The sequence below is a fragment of the Ochotona princeps genome, chromosome 1 (assembly GCF_030435755.1).
Source record: "Ochotona princeps isolate mOchPri1 chromosome 1, mOchPri1.hap1, whole genome shotgun sequence".
Classification (NCBI taxonomy): Eukaryota; Metazoa; Chordata; class Mammalia; order Lagomorpha; family Ochotonidae; genus Ochotona; species Ochotona princeps.
Genome location: NC_080832.1, coordinates 93,518,827 through 93,535,421, shown reverse-complemented (window position 1 = coordinate 93,535,421; position 16,595 = coordinate 93,518,827). Strand labels below are relative to the sequence as shown.

At 45.7% G+C, this 16,595-nt stretch overlaps 1 protein-coding gene across 3 annotated transcripts in view; it reads left to right on the top strand.

Moving 5' to 3' along the window:
- Positions 1–14,636: 14,636 nt before the first annotated feature.
- ZNF451 (zinc finger protein 451) overlaps positions 14,637–16,595 on the top strand; it is a 72,129-nt gene continuing 70,170 nt past the window's right edge. For 2 of the 3 annotated variants that reach the window (XM_004580480.3, XM_058661827.1), the window contains exons 1-2: positions 14,865–15,003; positions 15,486–15,569. In XM_004580480.3, coding sequence (XP_004580537.2) covers positions 14,983–15,003; positions 15,486–15,569 — 105 coding nt within the window. In that variant the 5' untranslated portion in view covers positions 14,865–14,982. Of the gene's footprint in view, positions 15,004–15,485; positions 15,570–16,595 lie in introns of all 3 variants that reach the window. The other variant, XM_058661833.1, reaches the window with a different exon arrangement.

The following is a 16,595-nucleotide window of genomic DNA, read 5'->3' as shown; positions in this document are numbered from 1 at the left end:
CATGGGCTGTCCAGCTGAGACAGGTAGGGAATGTGTGCTATTTCCCCTCACCTTGCAGACTATTGTGAATTTCCCCTTTCCAAGCTATTGTGGACTGCCCCTATAAAAACCCTATGAATGTGCTGTTCGGGGCCACACTCCTGGCAAGGGGTGTCGGTCAGCCAGCTGCCTGCTCTCAACCAAGAACCCAGGCTCAGATGTGCTCAGCTCAATAAACCATCCTTGTGCACTTGGATCGACTTCAGACTCCTGGTGATCTCTGGGGATCTCAAAATCTGGGCACAACAGCCGGAATCCGGCCAGAACACAGCACCTCTACCAGGCAGTCGGCCAGCTCAAAGCTTGGGAGTTTCCCGTGCGTCCGATCAGGTCGCCGAAGGTGACGCTGTGAGGGAAGCGTGCCTGGCCTGGAGAGGACAAGATGCCTCACACCTGCTCCACTTAATTCCCAGGCCCAAGCATGCTAACCTGTGAAGAATTCCCAGCATCAAGGTTCACACAGTTAAATTACACCTAGAACAAAGAAGAAATTAGAAGGTACTTTATAGTGCAGGAAAGTGAAAACACAATATATTGTGGGTTCACTGAAAACAATTCTACGAGAGAAGAGTTTATATTAAATGTTTATATAAGAAAAATCTCAAATTATTGCATCTATGCTTTTCCCTTAAGAAAGTTAAAAGAACACAAATTAAAAGAAATAATGTAGATTTGCAGATTCTAAAGAGTCAAAAACAAACAAAACCTGTGAAGTCAAACACCAGTAAGCATGCATGCAGCAATAGGCTGAGGCGTCTGTGACTTTGCTGGGCCGTCGTAATCCAGCAGGAAGCTTACTGAAGGCAGCACATGTAAATTCCACCCTACACAGCAGGGTTATTCCAACCCGAGACTTTCTAGCAGCTAAATAAGCATACCTGGGTTGGGCCCGGTGAGATAGCATAGTGGTTAAGGTCCACACCTCTCACGCGCCTGGATCCCATATGGACACCAGTTCTAATCCTGGCGGTCCCACTTCCCATCCAGCTCCCTGCTTGTGGCCTGGGAAAGCAGTCAAGGACAGCCCAAAGCCTTGGGACCCTGCACCCGCATGGGAGACCTGGATGAGGCTCCAGGCTCCTGGCTTCAGACTGGCTCAGCTTAAGCCGTTGCAGCCGCTTGGGGAGTGATTCATCAGATGGGAGATCTTCCTCTCTGTCTCTCCTCCTCTCTGTATATCTGACTTTTGCAATAAAAACAAATAAATCTTAAAAAAAAAAAAAAAACATATCTGGGTTGAGTTCCTGACTCCGGTTTGGCTGCTTCCTGTTCCAACCTGGGGCAGACATTATAGAGGATGAACCAGGTGAAGGTTGGGGGGGAAGGTGGGGGTAGGTGCTTATCCTTGCACTAATGTGCTCTCCTTTCTCCTCTCTCCCTCTCTAATGAGTACCAAGTGCCAAGGAGGGAGGAAAAAAAGCCTAATTAGCATATAGGCTACTCTACCTGCTCAAAGGTGATAGTTTCATTGAGAATAAATATGCAAAGATGTGTGGTCAGCATTTCCACCTGTCAGTGACATTTCTCTTGTGTAGCTTTAGTGCACTTGTAAATCTTGCAGCTCTTGAACCGCGTATTCTTTCCTTACTGCATCTCAGTAGGGATGCTGTACCATAACCTTTCCTGAACACTTCTTCCCTTGCTGACGTGGTTTTGCATGCCGGTTCACGGATGGTGGCAGGCCCTGGGTTTCCTTCTAGGCCCCAGACTTGTCTCTGCTGTCTGAGCCAAGAAGAATCTGGAAGAGATCCTGTTACCCACCCAGCAGCTCCCAGGCCTTCACACAGCTGCCAACCAAGCACACCCACGACCCCTGCATGTTGAGGTGATGTTTTATTTGGACATTCCTTGGACGTGCTAAGAGCCCTGTAGTGATCCTGTGTCTCTGTATGCCAGTCTTGTGACTGGTGTTGCGGCTGAGCTGTGGTAGCCCTGTGCTCTGCCAGTTAGGCGTGACGGGGCACAGATCCTGTATTTCTTGGGGAGTTCTTTGCTGGAAGCATACCTTTGCTTATGCACTCTGAGTTGTGCCACATAGGTGGCAGCTGAACCTTCTCTGCATTTTCTTCATTTTAATTCCATTTCCTTTGGAACCTGCAGATTTTGTGGCACCTACTTGCTGATAGAGAATGAGACAGCATTTTTTCCAATCTCTACTTTGTTTCAGTTTTCTTTGTTGCTTGCTACACTGTCTCGGAGGGGAAAGATAGGAAGGCTCCCTGTGGGAGTCACTGTTGCCAACGGGCAGTCTAATCAACAGTGAGTCTCCTTTGTTCAGAAGCTGTCTGCAAACTCCCCAGGGTTATTTTAAGCTTCCCCTCTGATGTGCTAGAATTTGATGAGAATGTCTTTGGTTGTTTTTTTTTTTTATCTTTTCCCTTCCCTGTACTAGATACATGATGGACCCCTTTATCTGAACATTCTTCTTCAAATTGGGAGGATTTACTACTTTTTATACAATCTCCCACAGATTTCTACCCCTACTTTTCATCTCACCTCTTTCTTGAATTCTGTCTGTTCTGAGAGTGAGTGAAGGACTGAGCCTCTGTGTCCTCTTTTCTCTGTGTTAAAAATTTTTTTTCAGTGCTGCTCTCTCTTTTTCTCAGTCTTTCACTTCTTTGTTTCCAACAGCAATTTGTTGTTCTTTCATTGCTTTTTCTACATTAAATACACCTATTTTTTCACTGTTCATTTTCAAAAAATGTTAGTTTTCTTCATTTATTTTATTTTTGATGTTTACATAGTTGAGAAGGAGGCATGCCCATGTGGACCACCGATCAGAGTGGGTGGGAAGCGTTAAGGAATGGGGAGAGTGGGTGAGACTATTGCTTCCAGTTTTTTTTGTTTTGTTTTGATTTGATTTTTTAAGTTCCTGTATCTGGGGGGGGGGGGGGGAGAGGGGAAAGAAGGAGAAATGGCTGCTCCCAGCAGCCCAACCGCATCAGTACCTGGGAGTGAGGAAGGGACACTCGATGTCCTGCCAGTGTCCCCAGTGTGGAGCATGTACCAAGGATGCTGCTTAAGTGGTTTTGATAGTTCTGAGAGACTGTCGATTTTGTTCCTAAAAGTTGAGGAAATCCCTCCAAGGGCCATTGACTGATTCAGTGTACCCTAGAGCTTCACTCACCCAGACACTTGTTGTCAAAGTTGTCCAGGAGAATTGTCCAATTTATTCTGCCCTCCATCCTCTGACATGGCACTAGATGTCCTCTGAAGGCCACAGTGAGCTGCCATGTCCCCCATGTGCATCTGGGCATGCTGTCCACTGCATAGACTTCAGTAACCGAGGAGGTACATTCTGACACATGCACTCCATGGTCAGACCATAGATCCTATGATTCTCCCTGTGGCTGGAGTTTTGAGCCCAGCGGTACCACTGACGGTATGGGTTTCCAAACAAACCTCACTGAAGGTGACCCCAAACCTGACTCCTGTGTGTGCCAGCCAGTGTGGGGTCTGGCTCAGTCTGTCACCCACATCAGCCTACACATACCCTGGTGGTTGCAGGTGCCTGGTCAGTTCCACACTCAGCCCCATCTCATACACAAAATAATAGATGCTGTGGCCCAGCCGAACGCTGCCCCAGCAGCACACACTCTGCCCTCACACACACCAGCAGGAACAGCAGCATAGTTGCAGTGACCCCCGATAACCCCTACCAGGCCCACCTCCAGCCCTGGTTCCTGTGCATGCTGGTATGTGCAGCAGACTGGTCCAGTCTGTCCTACATCCCGTTCAGGTTTTGTATACACCAATGGGTGCTGCAGCCTAGTTCAGCCCAAATGACCCCCATCATCCAGCACCGCCACCTCTCCTGCCAGGCCAGCTCCAAGCTCTGGTTTTCATGCTCACTGGTGGGAGCTGCAACCCATTTTCCTGCTAGGCCTACTCCCAGCCCAGGATCTTGTGCTTTCCAGGTAGCACTGCAGTCTAGTCTGACAGAATTTGCTCCCAGTCCTCACTTACAGCTAATGTTACAGCAGGGCCTAAAGAGCCTGCACTTACTCTGGCTCATGCATGCAATAGTGGATACGGTTGTGTAGCCCAGCCTGACACCCCTAACCCAGCTCACATGGGGTTTTGTAGCCCTGCCCAGCCTGGTCTGTCCCAAGTCCCAGCTCTCATGCTCACCAATGGGAGGAGTGGCACAGCAGGAGTGCCTCCTGCAATCCCCCCTACTGGACTTGCCCCACCCCTGCCTGGGTTTCACGTGTGCTGGTAGGTGCTGGGCCCAGTCTGGCATGGTCCATCTCAGCTTGGCATTTGCCAACAGCAGGTACTGCAACCTGGCTCTGTCCAGCCTATTCCCTATTCCAGCTCATGCTGCTGAGTGCTATATAGTCTAGCACAGCCCAATAAGTCCCCAGTTTCGGTCCTAATGTGAACTGGCCGGCTTTGCAGCCCAACCTGTCCCATCCCATACCTTATCCTGGTTCTCATATCTGCCAGAGGGTGTTATGAACTGACCCAGTTCAATCTGCCCCCAGACCTGACCCACAAGTAAGGTAACCTGGCCTGGTCTGAGCTGCTCCCAGCCTTAGTTCTTGTGCTCACCAGGATGGACTGCAGCCTGAGAGAGGAATGCCCCAAGGTCCTGTGTCAGGTGACTTCCCAGTGGCAGTTTTTGTGCAAGCCAGTGGGTGCTTGGTCCAGCCTGACTTGTACCACCTGTGTCCGGCATTAACTGCAGTGTTTACAAGCCTTAACAAGCAGCCTTGATCAACTGGTCCACTCCCATTCCAGCTCTTATCATTGGGTGCTACAGCCCAGCCCCACCTGGTTCACCCTTAAACCTGGCTCTCGTGTAGTTTAGCATGTGTTAACACCTAGTCCAGCCTGTTCTCCACACACTCTGACTCTTGCAAGCACCGTTGGGTGCTGAAGCCTGTCCCAGTCTGGCACATCCTAGATCCAGTCCATATCCTTGCGGAGGGATGTTGCAACCATATCCAGCCCAGTCTGTGGCCTCTATTCTGGCTCTTGGACTCACTAGTAGGAACTGCAGCTCACCAGGGGCGTTCCTTTAGCTCCCCTAGCAGGCCTGCTCCCAGCCACAGATCCTGTGTGTCTGTCAGTGATTGCTCCATCCAGCCTTGCATAACCCATGCCGCATCTTGGTCTTTGCCACCAGGGATGCTGCAGCCTGTTCCGGCCCAACCAGCCCCCAATCCCAACTCTTACTAATGAGTGCTGCAGCCGCACCCTGCCCAGCCTGCTGCCTGCGCAGCCTGCCCCCATCCCTGGCTTTCGTGCAAACCATTTAAAAATAATATTTCCTGGGCATTATTTGTTTAACTTACAACCCTTTTTTTCTTGCTATCTTATCTTAAATTGCCTTTCTTCTCCAGGGCTTCTATTTGATCCCTGGATGTTCTTGTTTGTTCTGTATCCTGGGAATGTTTACTGTGAGTCATTCCATGGAAAGCCAGCTGCATTTCTGGGATACCCTAAATACCATCCTGGCAGTAAGGGCTTTGGTTGCCTCTAAGTGCTTCTCCAGAAGTTTTCTCTGTTCTCCCGGCTGATAATGCTTTGCACTCAAGACAGATACCAGAGGCTATCTATGGTATTATTAGGAACAAACTTTGAGTTAACTCTGTTTTCAGCTCTGACTAGTGTTCACAATTACACTCGGTGTTCTAGGCTTTGGGTGATTCCTTTTACTTTAAAGCAGAGAACGTTGTACAGTACGTACACAAATGAGAGGAAGGATGGCATGTTTCAGCCTTTCATTCTGCTCTGTGCTGAGCTGCCTCCAGTCTATTGGAAGTATTGTCTGCCTTCTGAGTTCCTCTGCCCATCGGTTATTACTTCGACATCTATTTTAATCTTCCAAAGTTTTGTTTTTAACTGTATAATGTAGACAATCAAAATAAAACCTTTCCTATTGAAGGTTTTGCTATGGATTAAATAAGGCACACATGTAATAGGCATAACATGGTGCCCCGGATTGAGTAATAATTGTAGCATGGCAGTTAATCAGTATTAAATAACCTCTGAAGGACCCAGCGCTGTGGCCTAGTGGCTAAGGTCCTCACCTTGCATGCACCAGGATCCCATATGGCCGCTAGTTCTAATCCCAGCAGCTCCACTTCCCATTCAACTCCCTACCTGTGGCCTGGGAAAGCAGTTGAGGATGGCCCAAAGCCTTGGGACCCTGCACCCGTGTGGGAGACCTGGATTAGCTCCTGGCTTCAGATGAGCACAGCTCTGGCCTTTGTGGTCACTTGGGGAGTGAATTGTTGGATGGATGATCTTCCTTTCTGCCTCTCCTCCTCTCTGTATATATGACTTTGTAATAAAAATAAAATAAATCTTAAAATAAATAAATAAATAACCTCTGAAAATCCCAGAAAGTCCTTCTCATATTTATTCCCTGGGTGATGAAGCGAAAAAAAAAAAACTTCATTGCTTCTTTGTAGACTTATTTCCTTGTATTCATTTTAGCAAAAGAATTGAGAAATGAAATAAATTCATGGTTTATTTCTGCCATTACAGTATAATTACTAGAGATTTCTGAAAAATTGTAACATCCAAGAGTTTATCAAAACTCACTGTTCTTTGTTTTTCAAGAACATTTTTGCTATTTTCATAAATTCATGTATACTGGTTAGCTTTACAGTCATTTACCTAATCTTCTCCAATCTCTTTCTTCACTAAAATACCCCTAAACTTGTTGAAAAATTTATTTATTTGAAAAGCATAGTTACAGAAAGAGATGTAGGGACAAAGAGAGTGAGATCTCCATCCATGGACTCATCCCCAGATGGCCACGATGGCTGGGCAGGGCCAGACCAAGCCAGGAGCCAGCCGCCAGGGCCCAGCAGCCAGGAGCCAGCCGCCAGGGGCAGCAACCAGGAGCCAGACCAAGCCAGGAGCCAGCCGCCAGGAGCAGGAACCAGGAGCCAGACCAAGCCAGGAGCCAGCAGCCAGGAGCCAGACCAAGCCAGGAGCCAGCAGCCAGGGGCAGGAGCTAAGGACTTCTCCCTGGTCTTCCACATTAGGTACAGCGGCCCAGCTTTTCAAGCTCATCAGCAGGGAGCAACAGTGGAGCAGCTGGCTTTGAAGCTACCACCTGTCTCACTGCATACTGTATGGGCACCAGATAAGAGTCCCATCTGCTTTTGTTCTTAACGATTGCGGTTTTTTTTTTTTTTTTCACATAGGCCCCATGTATTCAAATGGTATTTGTATTTTTTTTTTAAGATTTATTTATTTTTATTGGAAATCAGACCCATAGAGAAAAGGACAGACAGAAAGATCCTCCATCCACTGGTTCACTCTGCAAGTGGCCACAATGACCAAAGCTGAGCCAGGAGCTTCCACCAGGTCTCCCATGTGGGTGCAGGGAGCCAAGGCTTTGGGCCGTCCTCGACTGCTTTCCCAGGCCACAGCAGGGAGCTGGAGGGAAAAGGGGCTGCCGGGATTAGAACTGTTGCCCATATGGGATCCTAGCACATGCAAGTGAGTACTTTAACCACTAGACTACTGCAGCATGCCCAGTTTTTGTATTTTTTACGTTGGTACTGTGAATGGAGATTTTTTTAAAGTATAATTTCTCATTGCTTTATACGGAAATACTGATATTTATGTTTTTAAGTGACCATATAACTTTAAACATCTTTTAAATTATATGTATTAATGGGGTATAGTATGATAAATCAATAATGTGTAAAAATGACATCAGTTTAGTTTGAATGTCCACTCTTTCACATGGTGATTGCTTGCGTATTTGAGACTGTTTAAGGCCACTTTGTATTGGTAAGGCAGCTCAATAAACACAGACCCAGAGAGCCCTTCTGCATGAATTTTGTTTCTTTCCACCTAAGATAAAAAATAAAATGAATTCCAGTTAGATTATAATTTAACTTTGGGTTAAATTAGGCTTACCTTATTGTCTCCTGTGACTTCTTTAGCTTTCCCTCTAATACCATTTTAGAGCTTCAGAATGAGACCATCCCTTGAATTGGCTCTACAGACTAATAAACATTGGGCCCGGCGTGATAGCCTAGCAGCTAAATTCCTCGCCTTGCACGCCTGGATCCCATATGGGCGCCAGTTCTAATCCCGGCGGCCCTGCTTCCCACCCAACTCCCTGCCTGTGGCCTGGGAAAGCAGTCAAAGACGGCCCAAAGCTTTGGGATCCTGCACCCGCGTGGGAGACCTGAAGAGGTTCCTGGTCCCGGCATCGGATTCGTGCGTACCGGCCCATTGCGGCTCACTTGGGGAGTGAATCATCGGATGGAAGATCTTCTTCTCTGTCTCTCCTCCTCTCTATATATCCGCCTTTCAATAAAAATAAATAAATCTTTAAAAAAAAAAAAGACTAACAAACATTGTGGCATGTGGATTAAGCCACAGTCTGAAATGCCAGCATCCCATATAGGCACCGATTTCAATCCCAGTCTATCTACATCCAATTCAGCTCCCTGCGAATGCTCCAGGCTGATGGCTGCCCTGGTCAGCGGAACTTGCTTCCAGCCCTGTTTGTCACTTTGACCTCAGATTAAAATCAGGAAAGCACAGCAAAAATCCGGCATGCCCCGGAGGCAGTAAACTCACTGCCTCTCCAATGAGGGACGCAAGCCAATATCCTCACCTAATAAGGACCAAAGCGACCCCGGCTTCAGCTTCCGTGTCAAGGGGGTTTTAAAACCCCCTGCATGCTTCTTTCCTCGCCTTTTCCTCTTCCTCTGTAGCTCCCTCCACCACGATTGTCTTTCTGCTGCTCAGAGAAGAAAGGCTCGTGAAAGGGGTTTCTTGGAATAAAGGCCATCTACATTTTTTCTGTACTTGGCTGGTTTGTTCCTTCAGGGGTGGCTGGTGAATCCATCACCGGCAAAACAGCAGGACACAGCGCGACTGCTGGGACCGCTGCAGCCACGTAACGTGAAGCTCCTGGCTCTTTGCTTCTGTCTGGTCCAGCCCCAGCCACTGCAGTCAACAGGTGAGTGACCCAGTGAAGAGAAGCTTCCTTCTATAATTCTGTCTTTCAAATAAATGTTTTTTTTTTTGAAGACTAATAAATAAAATTTTAGAATGATATCCCCTGACTAAATTTCAAATGCCTTTAGTAGATATGTCTTCATTTGCTGTTTGCCCTAAGGATTAGTTTTACAAGCTTTAAATGTTTTTAAAAGGTATTTTTTTGGGCTCGGCACAGTAGCCTGGCGGCTGGGGTCCTTGCACGCGCTGGGATCCCATGTGGATGCTGGTTCATGTCCCAGCAGCCCTGTTTCCCATCCAGCTCCCTGCTTGTAGCCTGGGAAAGTAGTTGGGATGGTCCAAATCCTTGGGACCCTGCACCTGCGTGGGAGACCTGGAGGAGGCTCCAGACTGTCTTTCATACTTTCCAATAAAAATAAAAATAAAAATAATCTTTTTTAAAAAAAGGTAGTTTTGACCATTTTCACCTGTGAACAAGCCAGTATTGGTCCTGAAGCGAATACCGAGCCCGGTCACTCGAACAAATGGCAGGAGTCGAGAGAATGGATACTTGCAATCAAGCGTTTATTCAAGTGAGCACACACCAAACAGGATGGGGGAAGCCACTGAGAGCGCCCTTGACTTTGGTCTCGTGGAAGTCTGCTGGGCTTTGGTTCTGGTCTAGTGGGGACCTGTGGGCCTTCGGCTCCGGTCTACTGGGAGCCTGCTGGCTTCAGTGACTGGGACCAAGGCATGGGTTTATATATAATTCAGTGGGTCAAGCAAGCAGTCGTTACAACGTTTTGATTGGTTATTACATGTTATCTATCAACAACACTGGCTTTCTTAGTTCTAAGAAACATGTTTTTTTACATATTTATCAAGACACATTTTCTTCTTTTATCATTTTTACCATAACTTGTTTTTCATGACATGCTTACGTGCATTAGAGCTTCTTAACAGGAGTGATAAGAGAGGGCTTATGTACATTGGAGTTTCTTGACAGGAGTGACAGGAGAGGTGGCCCCATTTCACCAGTAGTTTAGGAAGATGGAGTCACCTCTGTCCAAAAGCTCCAACATACATACTATATCCATTATTAAGTCACAGCATAATTTACATAAAAGGTCTTTTATTATAGTTATTTCTGGGTCATCAATCTCAGACAAAAGTGTAGTAATATTAAGGATATAATTAAGATTATTGATAATATTTCTACCCATATCTCCCATAGATTCATTTTTATCTATACCCATATTAAGTATGTATTGATGGAACAGTAAATAAACACTTACAACCAGACTGTTCCTATCAGGTCCTCACATTGACAAGCCAGAATTAATCATTATTATGTCTCACAACTGCCTGTGAATTTAAGTTATCTCAACAGGAAAAGTTCTATAGGGCAGTGTCAAAGTATGTCAGGGAAAGCCACTTCTGTGATGCTGCTGACTCATAAGGGAGGACTGATTTTGCTATTCTGCTTCTGGCTAGCTTTTTGGCAATGGGTCTGGGAATGCATCTGGTTTCGTGCCCCAGCTACTCTACTTCCCATCCAGCTCCCTGCCCTCGGCCTGGGAAAGCATCGGAGGATGAACTAAGTCTTTCGGTCCCTGCACTCAAGTGGGAGGCCTAGAAGAAGCTCCTGGCTTCGGATCAGCCCAGCTCTGGCTGGTGAGGCTATTTGGGGAGTGAAACAGTGGATGAAAGATCTCTCTCTGTCTCTCTTACTCTGATTTTCATATAAAAAGAAAAAAATAAAAACAAATTGGAATTTAAAAAATTTTAAAAATTTGCGGTGTCATGGTCAAAAAACTAGACCCACAACTTTTGTTTTTCTTCAAACATTTTGTTTTTCTTCAAACATTTATTTGAAAAGCAGAGTTACAGACCAAGGGAGAGAATGAGATCTTCCATCTACTGCTTGACCCCCAAACTTGCTGCAACAGTTAGGGCTGCTCAGACTGCAGCCAGGATCCATAAGCTTCTTCCGGGTCTCCCATGTGGATGGCAGGGGCCCAAGTATTTGGGCCAGTTTCTGCTGCTTTTCCAGATGGCATTAGCAGGGTATTGGATTGGAAGTGGTGCAGCAGGGACTGGAACCAGAGCCCATATGGGAAGCCAACAATGGTGGCTTAACCTGCTGTGACACAATATTGATCCCAAGAAAATAACGTATACTTAATTATCTCTGATGTTCCAAACTATTAATATCTACAAAGCAATAAGCAGGTGTTATGTAATGAACTCTATTCATGAAATTTATTGTACTTTCTGTATAAATATTGCCAGATCAAATATGAAAGTCTTAAAAAAAAAGGCAGATTTATGGAAAGAGGGAGAGATAGAGTGAATTTCCATCTTCTAGTTCACTCTGCAAATGTAGGAGCTTCATCCCGGCCTTCCACGTGGATACAAAGGCCCAAGCACCTGGACCATGCTACAAGCCTGCAAGCCTGTAAGCCTGAGAAATGTTAAAATATTTCAGTTGGCATTTTTCTGGAAGTCATGCTACCTCCTTTTAATTTGTTGTTGTTTTTGTTTTTGCCAGCTCATTTGTTTAAAAGAACATATAAAACACAAGCACAAATTTTTCAGGCCATTAATAAGGACCTGGATCGGAATTAGAGCAGCTGAGATAGGAACAGGCATGCACAGGAGAAGTGGGCAGCTAGCCTCCAGTCCTGATCTTTAATGAATACAAATGAGTTTTGTTACATGGCCTGACAAGATGACCAGTGCTCATATTATTATCCAAAGTTGAATTGTCCTCGAAATATTTCTAGAATTGGGCTGGGGAGTTTTACATGCAAATTACAATTTTACTTAGCACTAAAATTACTGTCATCCGTTTATGTATAAGGTCAAATGCATTTTGCTCAAAAGAGAATGTTCATGTTCTAAATTAATAATCACGACAGCCTGCTCTACTAAGACAAGCAGCTTGAGGCTCATGAATCAACCATGGATGAGCCATCCTCTTTTGTCCTGTGCTCCAGCAGCCTTCTCTGAATTGCAGACCTGAAGAGAGCCCAGAAATCTCAGTACAGACCCATGGGCTCAGTCCTTTATACCCTTTCAGAAAGAAATGCTCTTTGTTCTGCTTCCATAGCTTCCAGGTTTTGACTGGGACAGCCAATTCCTAAGCATAATTTTCTTCCCTGAAAAACATTCTGTTTTGAAATAAATGCCTACATCTACTGGCTAGATCTTAAAACCAGACACTTGAATCCAAACTAAACATGGTTCTTCATAACAGAAATATACTAGAATACATGGCATATGGATAAATGAAATCTTTTACCTAAATTGAATACTCCTTGAATAAATCATGCTAGTTAGACGGGATATATATATCCTAAGCATTTCCCTTTTGTGTGGTTTATGATTTATCAGATAATTGGCAGTTTGAAACTTGCTGATGCATTTAATTTGCCTCTTGGCTGCATACTCAAGAATACTGTCTCTAGAGCCTGAAGTGCTGCTGAGCAGATACTGTGCAGATAGCTGGTTCTACAAATAATCATTAAGACAGCAGGAAATTCACTGGAGAAGTGGAGAAAACAAAACCAACTGAAGCCTACATTTCTTTTACACATAATCAGCTGAAGGAAGAATTATAACCTAGTGCTGCTGTTGTAAATCTAGAAGTCCATTCTGATGTCATTTAAGACAAAGTCTAAGAGATTTAAGAGGGTCATCAAATCTAATGATGTGCCCTCTTTAAGATCTTAATGGATAAAACAACATAATGAGTATACAACCTAAATAAAAACGTCCTTAGTCACACAAAATAGATTCTCTATAGGTGAAGTCTCTGATGTTGAACTTTGACCTAAGCTGCAAGCAACTTTTAATTCTTTCCTCTTCTCCACAAGATTACAGGCTCCTAAATTTTGCTCAAGGTTTGCTTCTCCTTTGCTACATGGAGCTAAATAAATCCAGTTTTGTGGAACTGCATGCATATCTCATATCTTCAAAAGACTTTCTAATAATCATATAGCCCAACAACCAAAAAAATCCCCCACTATTAATATTTAGGAAGGTTTCCTATTTCAGGTGTGGTGTGTTTGATGGACTGACATAGTTCTAATCAAACTATATACATTTCTTATTTGAAAAGGAAGCTTTTAGAAATGTTAGATAAATATTTTCCATGGAATGAAACCATCAAGTTATCTAATTCTAATGTACCAAAATTTAACTATCTCTTTCAATTCTATCTCTGAATCATTACACACTGAGATGCCTTCCAATTTTTGCTTTTGAAACAAACTTGTGGTATATCTCAGCATAAAACCCTATAATTTATAATTACTAAACTGAATTATATTAAGATGTTTTAGCTTTAGTTGCATACTGTTTCAAGTGTTCTATTTATTAACTTATAACCTGCAAATTATTCAATGTTCCACCAGCACGTTAGAAGCATCTTTAAACACAAGATTTACTTACACATTTAAGTGTTTTAGAAATATTAATTTTAGATACACAGCTTTTGAGGAAGCTAGCATAAGGGTTTTACACTCAATTAGCTTCTACAAGTCTCAAATGTACTACGCAGAACAGCAACTGAGGTCATAAAGCACAGTAATATCATTTTAAGCAGTAACTACTTCAGAATGGAGCCATCAGATGGTAGTCTGGCATAATGACAGGCAAAAACAGACATGTAAGAGTCCAAAGAATTTTTTTCCACTTCAAATTCTTTTCCAATGGTTTATTGCTAGCTGTTGCTGTGTAAAAAAAAATACACTTTTTTTGGGAAGGCATTATCAGAGAAAAGATGAAAACGCATAACTGAACGCAGACGATCTGTTTTATAGGCTGCTGTAGGTGAACCCTGAGAAAAAGCTCAACTATCTCGAAGACAAGTATTTGGTTTAGGGTTTGGTGTTAAGTTAGCCTGGCCTTAACTGCTTGTCCTTGATCCTGGACTTGTTTTTACTTTGCTAGTTTTCTTCCTTTTTTCTTATTTATTCACCTTTTACACTTCATTAGGCGTCAGTATCGACAAATGGCACGTAGAAAGTAGTAATAATAGCAAAGAACAGAGAAAAAAACTCGAAACAAATGTACTGTTTTTCAGATGTGTAGGCAAAGGCAGTACACATCAATCAAGTCGCGGAGTGCCACTCTTGTGCCTCTAGGTGACTTTTTTTTTTTTTTATCTCTGAATTACTTAGCACAAACCAGGCAGAACAGATGTTTGTGTTTTTAGGACTGACATCTTACTGAGCATTAAGTTTCAAACAACACCCATGTAGTTGCAAAAGATCTCATTATTTCCCGTTATTCTTGGGGCCAAACGGTCCTGTGCTCTCCATCTTCGTCAGGTGTATTATACACCTGCTGAGGATGGGACACCGAAGCTGGGGATTGGAGTAGGTAATCCAAGAGCACCTCAGATTGTTTCCTGGTTTGAAGTCACTAAACGTATCACACATACCACCTGTTTAAAGAAAACAGAAACTCCAGTTCTCCTCATCCACTTTTTGCGGTAAAACTCAAAAATCAATTAACTTCAGTTTTACAATGAAACCAGCTCAACACACCCGATAAGTTCCCGGAGCTGTCGTACCCAGCAGGAATCAGCCGGCCCAAAGGATGACCCCTCGAGAGGCCAAGGGCGGTCCGGCTGCACGCATGCGCCCTACCGTCGCGTCCTCTTCCCCCGTGGACATCAAGTGTGGGGGTCGGAGGGAGGGGTTTCGGGTCCAGCCGGAACTACAACTCCCAGCATGCTGGGCGGCGCAGGGACGGACCGTCGGGAGGGCGCAGGCGAGGATCTCGCGGGGGCTAGCGGGCCAGTGAGGGAGCTCCTCCTTTGAAGCGGTTTTGCGTCTCTCGCAGCCTGCGGCGTCGGCGCTCACGCAGGGGCGGGTGACGGTGGCGCGGGGCAGTGCTGGGCGGGAAGGAACGTCGTGGCGGTGGCGGCGGCGGCCGGGGCAGGCACGGCAGCGGAGGCGGCGGCGGCAGGGACGGCAGGAACGGAGGCGCTGTCAGGCCGTCGGAGAGATGGGAGACCCGGGGTCGAAGGTGAGTGTGGCCGCGTCGGGCTCCGCGTCCTGCGAGCCGCCCCGCGCCGAGGCTGGCATCGTGAGCCGAGGCCTGTCAGGCCTGTGGGGCGACGTCTCTCATCCGTCTCGGGCCGAGCCCCCAGGTCGGGCCTGCCGCCTGTGGGAGCCGAGGAACCGGCAGGAACAATGGCGGCTCCCACTCCCCCGCGCGGGTCGCCGGTCCCTCTGCAGCCGTGGCTCTGCCGGTGGCAGGGACATCTTGGGGGAGCATCGCCCTTCGCCTTGCTTCTTGCTCGGGGTCGCCGGGGCGGGGGTGGGGGGCATTCCAAACACCAGTGTTCGGAGGAGTTTTGATGGCAGGTCGGTGTGCGTGAAATTGTGGGCTCTGTTTACCTCCCAAAAGGTTTTTTTTTTTTTTTTTTGGCTTTTATTGTGCTTTCTGGAAAAGGTTCTCGAGAGTGTGTAGCTGAATGTTAAGCGTGTTTTGGCTTGTTTTTATAGATAATAGAATCTGTCCCTCCAGCTGGGCCCGGAGCATCTGAGGCAGCAACCGATGAAAATGAAGACGACATTCAGTTTGTTAGTGTAAGTAGCGACTCATAGCCTGGGCTTCCCCATTGCGATACGGTAAGACATTCTGGAGTTAGACAGTCAGTCTCCACAAATGTTTAGTTAAGTCTGATGCACCTGCGTACTGTGGAGTGGGGCAGCAAGCACAGTAGCTGTCACCATGAGCGAAGCCGGAAGAAGGGCAGTACACCTGGTTCCCCTCCCCAGGCCTCGCCTTCCAGACTAGGAGTCTTGGCACCCACGCAGGTATCTGGAGGAATGACCCACAGAGGGACGGGCTGGCTGATGCTGAGGAGGGAGGTGGGAAACAACAGGGGTTCCAGAACTTGGAATGTTAGCATTGTGTAGCTTCAAGTTTGGAAGCTGAGAATTTCAAGGCTTTACTGCCCTTTGAGCTCCCAGTGAAGAAGCCTGTACCTCCAGGAGCATCTGTGTTGGCCTGAGTTTATTCCGCTTTAGGATAGTGGGGGTCTGGTAGGGTTCCAAAAAACAGGCAGATTCCTGAGCTCTTCTCCAGGTGTAACAAATCAGGATTTTCCCAGGGGTATGAAGCAGTGGGAATCTTTGTTTTGGACTAAATGCAACACCTATGAACGCACTTTGTGAAGTGTTGCTTTGGGAAGAAAGGTTTATGTTGCACTTGAGAGTTTTCATCTATAGCTTGAAAAAGTTTCATAATCTTTGCCTTCACAGGGATAGTCTTAGCTGGAGAGCGGTTCTCCAAGCCGTGCTCTCGGAGCGCTGTCGTTCCTTACAGTGTAGCACAGGGTCTGTCTCATGTGTATTTGTGATTGTTAAATGATAATCTTCACAACAGTGGGCATTGGTGTCTGTTGGATGGTCTTAATGGATTTTTATGAAGGGAGTTACTCAGAAGATTTTTTTTCTTACACCTTATCTTTATTATTAGTTTTTTAATCAAATCATGAATGTATTCATTTCTCATTTTGAACTTGCAGGGATTTGGTATGGGAGTGAGTTGTGTGTTTCCCCTTTGTCGCTGTAGAGTAAGTTGTATGACAGAATTCCATGGCTCTTTAG